General features: G+C 42.6%; 1 protein-coding gene across 3 annotated transcripts in view; it reads left to right on the forward strand.

Moving 5' to 3' along the window:
- Positions 1-15,470, forward strand: part of Igf1r (insulin like growth factor 1 receptor) — a 290,438-nt gene that overhangs the window by 248,897 nt on the left and 26,071 nt on the right. For all 3 annotated transcript variants that reach the window (XM_074062055.1, XM_074062056.1, XM_074062057.1), the window contains 7 exons: positions 886-1,169; positions 3,106-3,242; positions 3,798-3,957; positions 8,967-9,069; positions 9,620-9,690; positions 14,769-14,998; positions 15,266-15,376. In XM_074062055.1, the coding sequence (XP_073918156.1) occupies positions 886-1,169; positions 3,106-3,242; positions 3,798-3,957; positions 8,967-9,069; positions 9,620-9,690; positions 14,769-14,998; positions 15,266-15,376 (1,096 nt within the window). The remainder of the gene's footprint in view (positions 1-885; positions 1,170-3,105; positions 3,243-3,797; positions 3,958-8,966; positions 9,070-9,619; positions 9,691-14,768; positions 14,999-15,265; positions 15,377-15,470) is intronic.

Genomic DNA, 15,470 nt, shown 5'->3' on the forward strand with positions numbered 1-15,470 from the left:
AGGTAGAAATGGGAGAATTGTAGTTTGAGGCCAGCCCAGACAAAAGAGTTAATGAGCTCCTATCAAAAAAGACCAGCTGGATATGGTGGTGCATGTCTGTAATCCCTATGCAGGAGGATAGGTATGATGATCATGTCCAAGGTCAGCCTTGGGCAAAAGCACTAGATCCTATCTGAGATCCTATCTGAGTCCTAAAGCACAAAGGACTGGGGGTGTACAGCTCAAGTGGTAGGTAGAGTTCTTACCTAGCAAGTGCAAGACCCTGAGTTCAAACTCCAATACTGCCCCCCCCAAAAAAAAATCTACAAGACTGTAGTATACACAAGGGACTTCAGTATGGAGGTTGATCAGCAGGAGTCCCCAAAAGACCCTGGGGTTCAGGCTTATGCTTGCATCTCAGTTCGGGACCGCTTTATCTCAGGATCTAAAAAGCCACCACGACCAGCTTTTGAATCTCTTCCATGGAGCCTAAACAACACACCTCTTTCTTCACACCCTGATAAATCTCAGTATGACTGTTGGGTTTGTTCCCTTTAATGCTTAATCATAAGGTCTGTGACCACATGGTTCTAGCATTCTGATGGAATAGGATACCACCTGACCCACAATGGGTGCAGCATTGTTTGCTTCCAGGTATAATGGGGTACCCACTGCAGGAGTCAGGGCAGAGTAGGTGTGCTGAATCTGAGCGTGTACAAAAGAGAAAGAAAGATAAATAATGAAGAAGGAAATCCCCAGGCTGGCTAATGGTTCTCATCCAAGGGGCCTGAATAGTTCCTTTTATATCAAGATTAAGGTTTTTCTATTCTCCTCCTCTTATCTTGGACCAAGAAAAGACAAAAGAGGCAGAAGCACTCCCAAACCAAGCTTTTCTCTTCCTTGCAGACCTGAAAGGAGACGGAGAGATGTCATGCAGGTGGTCAACACCACCATGTCCAGCCGAAGCAGGAACACCACGGTGGTGGATACCTACAATGTCACAGACCCAGAAGAGCTTGAGACAGAATATCCTTTCTTTGAGAGCAGAGTGGACAACAAAGAGAGAACTGTCATTTCTAACCTCCGGCCATTTACTTTGTACCGCATTGATATCCATAGCTGTAACCACGAGGCTGAGAAGCTGGGCTGCAGCGCTTCCAACTTTGTCTTTGCAAGAACCATGCCTGCAGGTATGGAGTGATCTGAGTGGTCCCATTCCTGACTTATAGCCCAAAAGAGAAGGTCATATCTTGTGGACATGAGGCTGACACCCAGGGTGACAACCCTTAAACTCAGTCCTACTGCAGAATGTGTGATCGTTGGTAGACAGTGTTGTAGGCCAGCTGCCCAGGAAACGGAGCCTGTGTTCTCACAGAGGCATTACCCATCCCAGTTCATCCACACAGAGCTCTTGCAAGCTCCCTCTAGGATTCTCTCTCCTCTTCTTGGTTTCTGTGGTCCACTAGCAAGCACATGTAATCCCTCCTCCCCATTTGTGCACATGTAGATCAGTTGGCTCCCTCCCTAGTTTTTCAGAATAGGTGTAATCCTCAATCAGCTACTGTGTGAATCAGCTTTCCATCACTAACAAAATACATAAAATGGTCAACTTTTAAGGAAACTGGCTCACAGTTTCAGAACTTTCAATCCATAGTCACTTGTTCCTGTGGCAAGGCAGTACCAGGTAGAATAAACCTGACCACCTCATGGAAGCCAGGAAGAAAACAGAGGATTGGGGGAGGAGAGAGTGTCCCAATATCCCCTTCAAGGGCATGACCCCAGTAACCTTAACTTCTTCCTACTAGGCCCAGCCCCCCAATAGTGCATAGGCTGAAGACCAAACTTTCAACAAATGGGCTTTTGGGGGAATACTCCATGCCCAAAATTTAGCAGCTGCTTTGATTCAGAGTGACCATCTCTCCTCAAGGTCAGCTCCTGGAGTAGCTTGTAATCATGCTTATTTGGCCTTGTTTTTCCTTTGTAAATTGGACACTGTGGTTCAGACAGCCACTCATCCATCTTTGAAAGTGGGTGAATTACCCAGTTTTCATTGTCTCAGGAGGCATCAAGTAGTAGAAAGAACATGAAGATGACTAGAGTATGGGAGAGGGGTCTCCTGGGTATGGTTCTGGTTCTCTCGTGTAGCCTACCTTGGGATAACCCTTAGCCTCACATACCTCAGTTTCCTGAGCCCTCCTAAGACAGACATAGACCAGCTAATCTCTCAGTGCCTTTCCCAGCCATAACTTTCTATGACTTTGGCTTACCGGCTTGCTTTAAGAAATAAGGTCAGCAATGACTAAAGGAATAGATGATGGCAGAGACAACTTGCTTGCCCTCAGCACCAGTTTCTTAGCAGGTTCCTCCCAGGCTGGCTTTGTGACAGCTCTCATGCACACATGGAAGTTAGTCACCTGGAGGCTCCATGCTGCTTCAGGTGAAGCAGCTCACCATACCCTTTCAGTGCTGCTGGGTTTGATGGGTTCTTTTTCTTTTCTTTTTCAATGGCAGCACTGGGCTTTGAATTCAGAGCCTCTTGCTTGCTAGGCAGATGCTCCACCACTTAGGTCGCACCCCCCAGCTCTCTTTTGCTTTTGTTATTTTTCGGATAAGACCTCACGCTGTTGTGACCCTTCTATGCCTCCTGAGTAGCTGGGATCACAGGCATGCACCACCATGCACGCTTGTTTATTGAGTCAGAGTTTCACTAACTTTGTACCTAAGCTGGCCATAAACCATGGTCTCCCAATCTCTGTCTCCCTAAAGTTGGGATTACAGGCATAAGCCACCACACGTGTGCCCTGACGAGTTCATTCTTCTAAGTGGTAGAAGCAGAATAGAAGAAAAAAGTTACTCAGGCTGCCAAGAATTTCCTCTTGTACTTGGTCACAGGCTTTTATGGTGGGAGGGGATAGGCAGAAGGTGGGTACTGTGGCACTTTGAGATGTACAGGTCAGGTGGGTCCTATTTTAAACCTCTGCTGTGCGTGATTAGCCCTGTCAAGTGGTCACTGTCAACAGTTCTGCATGCATGGATCGGGAGGGTTATTTTCAAGTTAGCCCAGTGTTTCTTTCCCTTCCTGGGAACCTGAATCCAGCTTTGCCACTTGTTTACATTGTGATACAGAAGGAGCAGATGACATTCCTGGACCTGTGACCTGGGAGGCAAGGCCTGAAAATTCTATCTTCTTAAAGTGGCCAGAACCTGAGAACCCCAATGGATTGATTCTGATGTATGAAATAAAATACGGATCACAAGTTGAGGTAGGTTTGGGGCTGTGTTCTACAACTGTGTGTATTTCTATCAGACTTGATAGCATGCACTGCATTGCACCACAGTTTAGTGTAACTGACAATGATAAGGTGCTGTTTAGTGTAACTGACAATGATAAGGTGCTGTTTAGTGTAACTGACAATGATAAGGTGCTGTTTACAGTCATGAGAGTTTAAGCCTTTCCAGTAGCTCCATGCTCTGTGAGTAGGACTCCAGAATTTGCAAGTAACTGGGCTTCTTCCAACCCTCAAATGATCTTATTGTAGAAAATAACATAGGCTAAGCAATCAGTCTTAATAACTTGTAACTCTTCTGGAGTTTTGTTTTGTTTTGTTACAAACATATTTGCTTCCAATTTCTGTGGGTGCATTTTAAGTTACTTGAGGGCCACTTTTTAAGACTTGGTTTCTTCCCTTTTATTGATGGTCAAAATCAGCGATGTTAGGTGAGTTGTCAGAGGTTCAGCAGCTACAAAGTAAGTTGACTTGTCAGGTGCCAGATCTCTGCATGTTTGTAGGAAAATGACACATGTTTTATTTCCCCAGGATCAGCGGGAATGTGTGTCCAGACAGGAATACAGGAAGTATGGAGGGGCCAAGCTTAACCGGCTAAATCCAGGCAACTACACAGCCCGGATTCAGGCCACCTCTCTCTCTGGGAATGGATCATGGACAGATCCTGTGTTCTTCTATGTCCCAGCCAAAAGTAAGGCTTGTGGAGGGAGTAGTGTGGTAAAACTGAAAGGTGGCCTGGGTTGCTGAAATTCTGATTTTTTTTGTTAGGAAGGAGTTGGCCAACTTTCAGAGTTGTGCTAAAGAACCAGGGGCTGGTCTGGGAGCTCAGCCTAGGGAGATCCTGAGCCTGGGATTCGTATCTCATGCGACAGGCTGAAAGAGGGTATGAGTTCCTCTTTTAGGATGGTACAACCACTGAAGAGCCAGAAGAGACCTTTGGTTTTCACTGTGACTGAGGTTCAAACGCAATTTATAAAGCATTGAACTGACCATTCCATCTCTTACATGGTTAGTGAAGCTGCTTACGGCTCAGATTCAGCGCTCAGAATCCAAATTGATGATGGGAACCTGAGTTACCATCTGGTCTCACTGCTGCAGGGTAGCGATCTCCATGACAGCACTCCAAGTGGAGGCACTCTGCTCCCCGTAAGCCTGCCCATTGGTAAAATTCAGATGCAGGCTGAAAGCACTAATGTACATTGAAGCAGAGTACTCACCCTGTGTGCAGAGACTTGGTAATGTTACAAGGTTTGCTCACACACTGATAACAAAATTTTTAGAAGTCTGTTCTATATGCTGGTTTCAGATTTAAAACTGAATTTTGCAAAATACATAAGCAAAACAGTACCACAAATACTTCTTGTTTCTCCAAGATAATGTATTCTTTTGTTTGTTGAATTTATATCCATATTGAGTTTTATTGTTTTATTGGCAGTATGGGATTTGAACTCAGGGCTTTGTACTTGCTAGGCATGCCCTAGCCCTTTTTGCCATAGTTATTTTTCAGACAGGAACTCATGCTTTTTGCCTAGAGCTGGTTTCCAACCACAGTCCTTCTTCCTGTGTCTCCCATGTCACTGGGATTATAGGTGGACACCACCACATTTGTTGAGATAGGAGTCTCAATAAGATTTTGCCTGAGTTGGCCTCAAACCTCAATCCTCTGCTTCTTGAGCAGACTGGGATTTCAGGCACATATCATAATACCTGGCTTGAATTTTTTATTTCTTATCAGAAATCCAGTTATTTAGATTATTTTTATTCATGTAATGAGATCAAATTTGGCATGATGGCATTCCTTACTACTACTCCCCCCAGAAGTTGTATCTCAGCCTTGCTTGGTGGTAGTACTCTTGGGTCTAGTGGAATGGAGCTTCCCAGTGTCTGTATTTCCTGCTCTTCTGATTAAAACAAGATCAGCAATCTTACCCATGGGTACATATCCAAAAGAAATGAAGTCAGTACATGAAAGAGACATCTCCACTCCCATGTTTATTATAGCTCTTTTCACAATAGCCAAGCAATGGAAATACAAGTGTTCATCAATGGATGAGTGGATTAAAAAAAAAATGTGGACCATGCACACAGTGGAATGCAGTTGATCCATAAAACAGATGAACATGAAGGATATTCTGTTGAATGAAATAAGCCAGGCACAGAAATACCATATGATCTCACAGACATGAAATCTAAAATGTTGCTCTCATACAAGTAGAGAGTAAAATGGTGGATACCAGAAACTGGGGTGGTTGAGGGAGGGGATTTAGGAAGATGTTGGTCAAAGGATACAAAATTTCAATTAGGGGCAATAAGTTCATTGCTTTTTTTTTTTTTTTCTCATTTTTGTGATGTTAGGGATTGAACCCACAGCCTCATGCCTACCAGGCAATCTCTGTCCCAGTGAGCCACGTCTCCAGCCCATAGGAGGAATACCTTTAGGAGCTCAATTGTCTAACATATACAAGGATAATAACATATCCTTGAATATTACTAAGAAAGTCGCTTTAAGTGTTCCCATCCCAAAAAGAAATGAAGAGGATGTAAGGCAAGTCTTCCTGATTAGCTCAGTGTATACATTCAAAACATGCTGTTCATAACAGGTATACCTGAATATATAATTTTATGTATCAATTAAAATAAATAAAAGTTTTTTAAAACCAAAAACTCCTGTAGTCCATCCAGTCAGTACCAAATGTTCAGAGATATGTAATATCTAAAAATCCTCATAGTGACAGATAGCAGAAGCATGGTGTGAATAGAATTATAAACTTAAAGCCATCATTTTACGTACCTGGCACTCCACTGTGCTTTGACTTGGGCTTTAAGGATAGGCATGCTTAGGCAGGTAATTTTGTCAATTAAAACTGTCTGAATTCTCCCATTTAGTCCCCTTAACCTTGTCTTACCAGTTAGCTTATATGTTAGTTGACTTTCCATTACTGTGACAAAGTAACTGAGATAATTAACTTTAAGGGAAGAAAGGTTTATTTTTGTTCCATGGGTTCAGGGATTTCAGTTCATGAACAGTTGGCTCTGTTGCTTTTGAATTGGTGATGCAGAACATCAGAATGGGAAGCACTTGGTAGAACAAAGCTGCTTACTTTATGTTCTATAGTGGGAAGCAAAGAGAGGGACAGGAAGAGGCCAGAGCCTTACAGTCCCCTTCAAGGGCACGACCCCAGTGAGCTAATTTCCTCCCCCTAGAGCCTACCTCCTAAAGTTTCTACCACCTTCCAATAGTACCATAGGCTGGCAACCAAGACTTTGAGACATGGGTCTTTGAGGGAGATACTTAATCCAAACCACCTTTCCAACACCTGGAACTGTTATATTCCTGTAACCTTCTCCAGGATTATGTTCTCCTTCATCCTTTCCCTCCACCCCCACCTATGCCCTGGGAACAGAGCCTAGGTCTGGGGTCTGGCTTTGGACTGTGGTCTGAGAGACATAGCCTTGGCTTTGGGTTTTAGTGAGTATAGCCTTCCCTGGGAGAGGACACATTGCTGTTTGCCTTTGCTGGTCCATTTGTAACCCTGAGAGTGCTAGGACACCACCGGGGAATCCACTGGTCCTTCTGATGGAGCTTTTCCAGCAGAAGTTGGCTCACACAGAAGGGCAATAGGAACTGTGTGCTGGCTTTGGTGCTGGGGAATGTTTCCTGGTGTCAGACAGGACCCTCCTGCTGCAGTTTAGTCTCATTTCCTCGTGTTCAGTCTTAAGAGGACATGGAAGCTTTGAAAGCTTTCTGGTACCTGCTCTCTTTTTAGGAACTCTTCATGTGCTTAAATTCTAATAAGTCACCTTCAGACTTTTTTTCTCTAGATTAAATATTCTCGGGTCTTTTGGCCTTTTCTTATAGCCCATTCATGTAGAACAATTTTCTAGCCTTTTAATCATTTTGTTCTTCTGAATGTGTTCTAGTTTCTCCATGTCCTTGTTGAAGTGTAAAACTTGAAAAGAACACAGTACAACCTGACCAAGTAGTATAAGTGATACAAATATAAGAGATAGTCCTTTGAGGGGAAAAAAGAAAAGTTTATTCGCTTCCCACTGGTGCTATACTTGTGAGTATTTTCAGAAATTGAAAGATGCAGGAAAAGTACTTGATTAAAGAAAATACTTAATTTTAAAAATTAAGCAGCTTTAATAGTATTTAAAGAGTAAGAATAATAACAGATTTTAGTGGTAAAATAATCGTCGATGGGTGGCTTATGATCATGTAACTTAGTCCTAAGTGAGTTCCAACCCCATTTCCAAGTGGGCATCTCTACGTGTGTGTTCAGTGGGTACCTCAGGCTCTTTTTTGCATAAAACTCAAATTGCTGCTCTGAGAACATCTCTTCCATCTTTGATTCCTTAACTCAGTCAGTGGCCCCATAATCCATTGGCAATCCAAATAAGGAACCTCACAGCTCTCCCTCTCCCTTCCTTCTCTCCAACCACTCTCTCTTCATTTCAACAACCCAAGTCTGGTGGATTCTGGGTCTTAAATATCTCTTGAATCCAGCCTGTCCATTGCCAGCACTATTGTTGTAACTCAGAATCTCCTGTTGCTTGTGTCATGGAACTACTATAAGCTTGGCTCCCATCTTGGGGCCATGACTTACCAGATGCATGTGTGATCCAAAAGCCAGGTTGCATCTTTGATTATACTTGTTTATGGAAAAGGAGCAGTGAGTCGAGCGTGGTATTGCACACCTGGAATCCCAGTACTCTGAAGGCTTAAGCAGGAAGATCACAAGTCTGTCCTGGGACCCAGCCATATCCCCAATACATGAGCCTGATGAGTTCATTGCTGGTTGTGAAGGTGTTCACTGACTCCTTTTAGCCTGCAGAATGGAGTTGACAAGGCCCTTCATGAGCCGGCCCTTACTTCCCTGCAGTATCATTCCTCTCCTTGGAAAATCATATACCCCAGGAAAAGCATATCTTTTTTTCCTTCAAGATTCAGGCTGCGTCTCTTGTCTCCTGTGTCTTCTCTCCCTTCCTCTCTCTGCCCCTTGCTGTGTGTGCTATCACTTTGCTGTACCCATTGATGTACTGATTCCCACATCTGGCAGGATTTTTAGGAGTGTGGATCTGAATGTTTGGTGCCCAGTCTACCATCTGTCATACAGTAGTGGGGATGAGGGCTGTGGCCAGCTCTGTGGTGTCAGGCTTTAACCAGACTCGAGTGTTCAAGTGTTTGGAAAATTCAGAGCATGGTTGACAGACAAGGGGTGTGTGTGTGTGTGTGTGTGTGTGTAAGTAAGTGTGTAAATTGCCTGTGAGACTGTCTTAAAACAGACAAAGGTCAGTTTGGCTTAAACACTATATATGTAAGAATCTATGTCCTTTTTATTTCAGCAAATACATGTGCTTCCACTCAATCATTAAAAGGCATACAAAGATTACTTTCCTTCAGTTCATCATTTGAGCTATTATATCAGAATATTCGGTACTTTAAAAAATGAATACACACCTCAGTCTATACTTAACCTTTTTTTATATATATATATATAAAGGTATATATACTTAACTCATTTTGTTTGGTGTTTTATTTTCTGATAGCATTTACTTTGAAGAATCCCTAGAGTGCCATGGGGGAGTAAAGGAGTTTTCAGGAATGTTTTGTTCATAGTTCCAACCAAATATAAAAAAGATGAAATAAGCAGACTGTTCAGCCAGTGACATTGTACCGTTTGCTCCTTGTTTCTGCAGCCACATATGAAAATTTCATCCATCTGATCATCGCTCTGCCAGTGGCCATTGTGTTGGTCGTTGGAGGACTGGTGATCATGCTTTACGTCTTCCACAGAAAGAGGTGAGCTCCTGGGGCAAATTAAGATGAGTTTTGCGACTAGGTGGTTGGATGATTTGAGCTTAGCAAAGGTCCATCATTTTTGAGAAAATATACAGATTAGAAAATCTGATTTTTTTTTTAGTCAAATGTGCTTCACAAGAAAAGAGAAGATTTTCTAATGCTTTAACAACAACCAAAAGAATGGTTTTTTTCTGAGTACCCATCCTCCCCTTACTTGTTGTTCTGGCTTTGAAGAGCTTTTCCAAGCAAGCCAGCTTAGTTCTTCCAGTCAAATAAGCCTTGTAATTTCCAATGAAGCAAAGAAACAAATGTTTCTTAAAAGCTCTAATCTGAGGCCAGCGAAGAGACTTGTCCTCAGATGTCTGCTGTGCCACATGGAACTGAGTCGGGAGGGTAGACAAGAGCTCCCACCAGCAATAGCACTCTTCATTCCCTTCCTCAAGGTACTTGGTGAAACAGAACAAATAAAGTGGATAGAACAAAGATGAGAGTATTTCCAGACACGTATGGAGATGGGGTTTGTTAACCTGAATTTCATCTTTTTTGACAGAAATAGCAGCAGACTGGGGAATGGAGTGCTGTATGCATCTGTGAACCCGGAGTACTTCAGCGCAGCTGATGGTAAGGGTGCTGGCAAGGTCACTGGCAGAGGGAGGGGGAATGTAGGAGTGTTGCTAATTGGGGAAGAGGTTTGCCTGATTTTGAGGGACCTTTGGCCTGGGATATATATTTTTGATAACATTTCTTTTTTTTTTAATCCATATTTTTAGCAATTCAGTGACTTTTGTCAAAAAATTCTGGGACTGTATGGAATGCCCCAAGGCAAAATAGCTTTCAGAGATGAATATGGCAGACCAGTAATCAGTTTATTTCACTGCTTGAAATTTTATGTCAGAATGAAGTCAGCTTTCTAACTTTTAAGTGTAGTCAGATGACATGCAGCTGACAACACAGCCCTTTAGACAGGTTTCAGCTGGGAAGGTCTTAGCTTTCCCATTGTCCATGGCCACTAGGGCTGCTCTGCTTTGTTTTACCTTGGGATTGTTCTGTCACTTTCTTCCAACTAGGGTCACATAATTTCTCCCCATATTCTCTTTAGTAATAACCAAAGGGAGTCGTGTAGTTAAATGTCTCAGAAGGTCTGACTTGGAGGCTGGGTCATACTTACTGGTTATTTCTCTTTTTCCTTTTTTTGCTATCTCTTCTTACTAGTCTTAAATGCAAACTTCTTAACGTCAGAGGAGGAAGGGGTGCCCTTGGGTCTCACAATACTAGTACCCTTAACTGGAACTTTGCTCAGGGCTTTTCCAAACACCATCCTATTTTATCCCCTTCAGAAAAAAAGGATTTCCATATCCCCTTTTGCCAGTGAGGAAAGATGCTAAGAAGGGACTTGCTCAGGTAGTTGGGAAGTCAGAAAGAGAGCACAGGCCCCCACACTTCCTGCTGCCTCTTCTTTACTGTGTGCCGCAGTTATCACAGAAAAAGGCTGTGATGTCCCCAAGGCAAGCAGCGGGGCTGGACCAGGTTCATCAAATGAATAAACAAGTGTATATGACATTGGGGGAGTGTGTTTAGAAAAAGCATTTATTGCTTTCTTGCTTCAGAAGTTAAAGTAGATGTGGAGGAGCTAAGAAAGAGTCATGATTATTCTAATTGATTATCCTAATCAAATGAGACCACATAGGAAAATAATTTGGTAATTTAAGAACACTATATAAATATGTAAGATTTTATTATGGTTTCTTTAATTGTTTCTCACTGAATTATGTTTATAGTAAAGCTAACCAAAAATAGCCTTTTTAGAATGGAAATCAGGTACAAAATCATAAGGACATATTCCTGTTTACATAAAAATCTCACAGTTATTTAAATGGACTTATATATTAATTTATTTGGCCTTTTGTGTGTGTGTGTGTGTGTACATCTGCGTATATGTCTATAAGGCATAGAAAACATTCTATTTATAAGAGTAGTTACTTATGGAAAAGGTCTTTCTTTAAAAAAAAAATAGTGGGGTGAGGTACAGTTCAGTGGTAGAGGTAGGGCACTTCACTTGTCTGCATTGCCAGAAAGAAAGAAAGAAAGCAAAAAGAAGATACCTGTGCATTATTTGTATAAATAATAGTTTTTCCATTTTCAGTTTGTTTAGTTTTTTTGAGATAAGTTCTTGCTATATTGCCCAGGCTAGCCTCAAACCTGGGTCCAAGCAATCTTCCCACCTCAGCCTCCTGAGTATCTGGAACTATATGCATACGTCACTGCTCCCAGGCCAATAATTTCTTCTAAAAAAAAAGAGGGAGGTGAAGGAGGGGAGGGGAGGGGTGCGAGACTGCTTCCCCTCACTGGGGATGGTAGAAGACTGTATAAGAGAATCTACTGTGCTTCAAATAAGGCTCCAAAAGTTGACATTTGTAAATTTGACTAGGAAGTGTCCAGGAAGTTTACAGAGAGCATTGGTACAATAATATCAGACTCTGTAATGGTGATCAGAATTCAGATTTTGTGTCCTTTGAGAATGCTTTCATAATGTTATAGGTTCTTCTCCAAAACAGAAATAAACTTACTGCCATCCAGGCTAACGGGGGGAGCACTGTCACCTCCTTTGAACTTAATTTATTCGACCTTTTGACAAGACATTTTCCTCCAGATGACGTTGCAGTTCGAAGGTGCTTAAAAACGTCTCTCCCAAAGCTAATCTGCATGTGGTTGTTCGCAAGCACACTTGAAAATCCCTAACAGGAAACCGCTGATAACATTGTGTAGGTTTATAAGCCATACTATCTGGTAGAGCTTAGGACTGCCAGTTCAAGTCAGAGCTGTTAGGTTGAATTTAGAGGAAAGGATTGTGAAGGTATTGACTTCAGGAACCTCCCAAGAAATGGATGTGATTGGTTTTAACTCCATGTTCTGTGACATGCTACATGGTTAATTCTGATTACAAACCAGCCTGGCTCCTCAGAGGTAAATGGCTAGACAGTGACACTTTAAACTTTCTAAAGGGTATTGTAAAGAGCCACATCTGTTGGCTACCTTGTATCCATACTCTCCTATGCAAACTTCAGACTTCTTTTAAAGGTGCAAACTACCTAATCCCTACAAAGCGCGGAGTTCTACCTGACAAATTCTCAAACACATGCATATGATGAAATACAAAAATATGTATGGGAGAAAATTCAAGAAGCTCGTTGGCGTCCACATGGGACTCCTCACAGTATAAATTTGTGCTGTCTCCCAGGCCTAACGTATAATAAACATCTTTCCTTTAAGACATCACTTACGGTAAGGGCTGGGAACATGACAGTCTTGGAGCACAGTGGTCAGCCCTCTGGCTGCTCATATCCACCATAGTGTCTGAAAGCACAAAAGCAAACAGTCGTGATCCCTCATCTTAGCCCTCTGTTTCTGAGCCAGGAACACCTCCTTCCTACCAGGCAGTCTGTCCCCCTGCAGACACAGCATTAGAAGATTATGGTTTTAGTGGAAATGTCTTCCAGAGCTTATGGATTGGGTTGATGTGTTATTTTAATTTTTACCCTACCACTGGAGTGAGCCTCTGTTTGCTTTTGCTTTTTGTTTTCTCCCTTTTTGTTTTTTATTTTAAACTATTGTTGTACCAGAGGTACATTGTGACATTTACAAAAACTCTTACAATATATCATAGCTGAATTCACCCCCTCCATCATTCTCCTTTATCCCCCATCCCCCAGTACCTGGAATAGTTTCAACAGTTCTCATTTTTCCATTTACATACATGTATGCATAGTATCTCCACCACATTCACCCTCCTACACCCTTTCCTTATCTCCTCCCTCCTCCCACTGGTCCCCAGATGGACCTGTTTGACCTTCCTGTTCTCCATTTTTGAAAAAAAAAAAAAAAAAGGTATTTTTGTTTGTTTAAGATAGCTATACATGGAGTTTCCTTGTGACATTTCCATGTATATATGTATGATAACCCGAATTGGTCCATCTCCTCTATTTTTCCCCTTCTTACGTTGATTTCAACAGGTTTAAAAATTCTCCCATCCAAGTACTAACCAGGCCTGACCCTGTTTTGCTTCTGAGATTTCTGAGATCAGATGTGATCGGGTATGTTGAGGGTGGTAGGACCATAGACACAACAGGTTTAAAAATTCTATATTCATTCTTGTATAGGAAGTACATCGACCATATCCACCTCCTCTTTTTCCTCCTTCCTAATTTGTTTCTTTTCTCAAACCATATCAAATCTAACTAGAAACAGAAGCCAGAGATGAAATTATATGTGTGCTCAAATGGGTATTTACCATGCCCACCCCCAAGCCCTTCACCTGGTTGGGGAGGTCCCTGAGGTCAGAGACAAGATCAAAGCCCAGGGGTCACCATCAAGTCTCCCTTAGTCCCAGATCTCAATTGGTTTGTGCCTTATTAGAGGCCCAGGGGTCAAAAGCAAGACTGGGAGTCACTTTGGACTACAGAAGTCCTGCCAACAGAAATATAATGCAGGTCACATTAGTAACCCTGCATTTTCTAGTTGTAGTAGTTGTTTTTTTGTGGGGGATGGAGGTATTTTGTCTGCAGTGTTGGGAATCAAACCAAGGGCCTTGCACATGGCAGGCAAGTGTTCTACCACTGAACTATGTTCCCAATTCTTGGTTTCTAGAGACAGGGTCTCACTGCATACCCCAGGCTGGCCTTGCACTTGCTATGTAGCCCAAACTGGCCTAGAACATCTGATCCTCCTGCTTCCACCTCTTGCATGCTGGGATTACAGGTGTGCACCACCACATCCAACTAGTAGTCATATTTTTAAACAGTAAAATGAAACTAATGAAGTATATATATAGTTAGTGTTACTGGAGTTTATACTCAGGGCCTTGCAATTACTAGGCAGGCCCTAGTCTACCACTTGAGCCACATCTCCCAGCCGTAATGAAGTATATCTTAACAATATGTTTTGTTTAACCCAGTACACCAGAAAATACTATTTATTTTCACATAGAATCAGCATAAAAGTTATTGAAATATTTAAATTTTGATCAAGTGTTTGAAATTCAGCACATATTTTATACTTACAACACATCTCAATTGGGCCAGCCATGTTCATGTGCTCGGTAGCCATGCATAGGGACTGGCTACCCAGTTAAACAGCACTGGTGAGAGTCCATGCTGATGACCATTCACACGTCTTTTAGATCCACCCAAGAAACCGGATACCTCTGACTTTTTTATCAGTTCAGAATGAAAAGTCTTCCCCCTCCCTACAACTACCATCCTTTTCTGATGTGCATTTTAATCGATTGAAGTAGATGAGCAAAATCCAAACCCAGAATCCTCCCTCGACATTCATTCACTTTCTCTTCTCTCCTGTGGTTATTTTGGGCTTTTCTTAAGTGATTGAAAAACACGTAAATGAAAGGAACCACTGCTTTGTGTCCTCATAGGTTTCTTTGGTTCTTTATGGTTCTTACTTGTTGTCACTACCCTTGAATTATCTTGAAATCCTCAAAGATTTGGAATTATCTACACCGCACCATATGGTTTTACTCAATTCTGCAGCATGTGGGGACATTTTGGAGGAAGCCATGTCTTCAGCTCCTTTGTGGGTTTTAGGAAATGGCATCTTACATTCTTCAGCTCGAAATTTCTCCCCAAAGCTACCTTCTGTGTGAGAGCAGGTTTCCATACCTGTTTCAATCCCGGTTTCTTCTTTTCCAGTGTACGTTCCTGATGAATGGGAGGTAGCACGGGAGAAGATCACCATGAACCGGGAGCTTGGGCAGGGGTCCTTTGGGATGGTCTATGAAGGAGTGGCCAAGGGTGTAGTTAAAGATGAACCAGAAACCAGAGTGGCCATAAAGACAGTTAACGAAGCAGCGAGCATGCGGGAAAGGATTGAGTTTCTCAACGAAGCTTCCGTGATGAAGGAGTTCAATTGTCACCATGTGGTAAGAGAAAGTCCCTGAGAAGTCAGGACCCTACAGATGCAGAGCCCCTGGTGTGTCCGTGGGCTGAGTGTCTCATTGAGGACGGCTTCTGTTGTTACCCTGTTGCTCACTGTTACATGAGCTCCCTGGTCAGTGGAGACTCTGGTCCTCTCAACCTACTACCAGCCAGCAGGCTCCAGTACCACATAGACATGTCCAGGTAGTGTGGGTAGTGGTGGTATGTGCAGCCCTGTCCCTCTGAGTCCTTCTCGTTTTGATTCTTCCCAGGTGCGGTTGCTGGGTGTGGTGTCCCAGGGCCAGCCAACGCTGGTCATCATGGAACTGATGACTCGGGGGGACCTCAAAAGTTATCTCAGGTCTCTGAGGCCAGAAATGGAGGTCAGTCTTGATTTTTTTCACCATGTTATCCCTATTGTATTTCCTTTAGAATCTCTTTATAAGAAAATATTGTGTCCTTAAATCAGTTTGCTTT

Source organism: Castor canadensis, chromosome 19 (assembly GCF_047511655.1).
Source record: "Castor canadensis chromosome 19, mCasCan1.hap1v2, whole genome shotgun sequence".
Taxonomy (NCBI): Eukaryota; Metazoa; Chordata; class Mammalia; order Rodentia; family Castoridae; genus Castor; species Castor canadensis.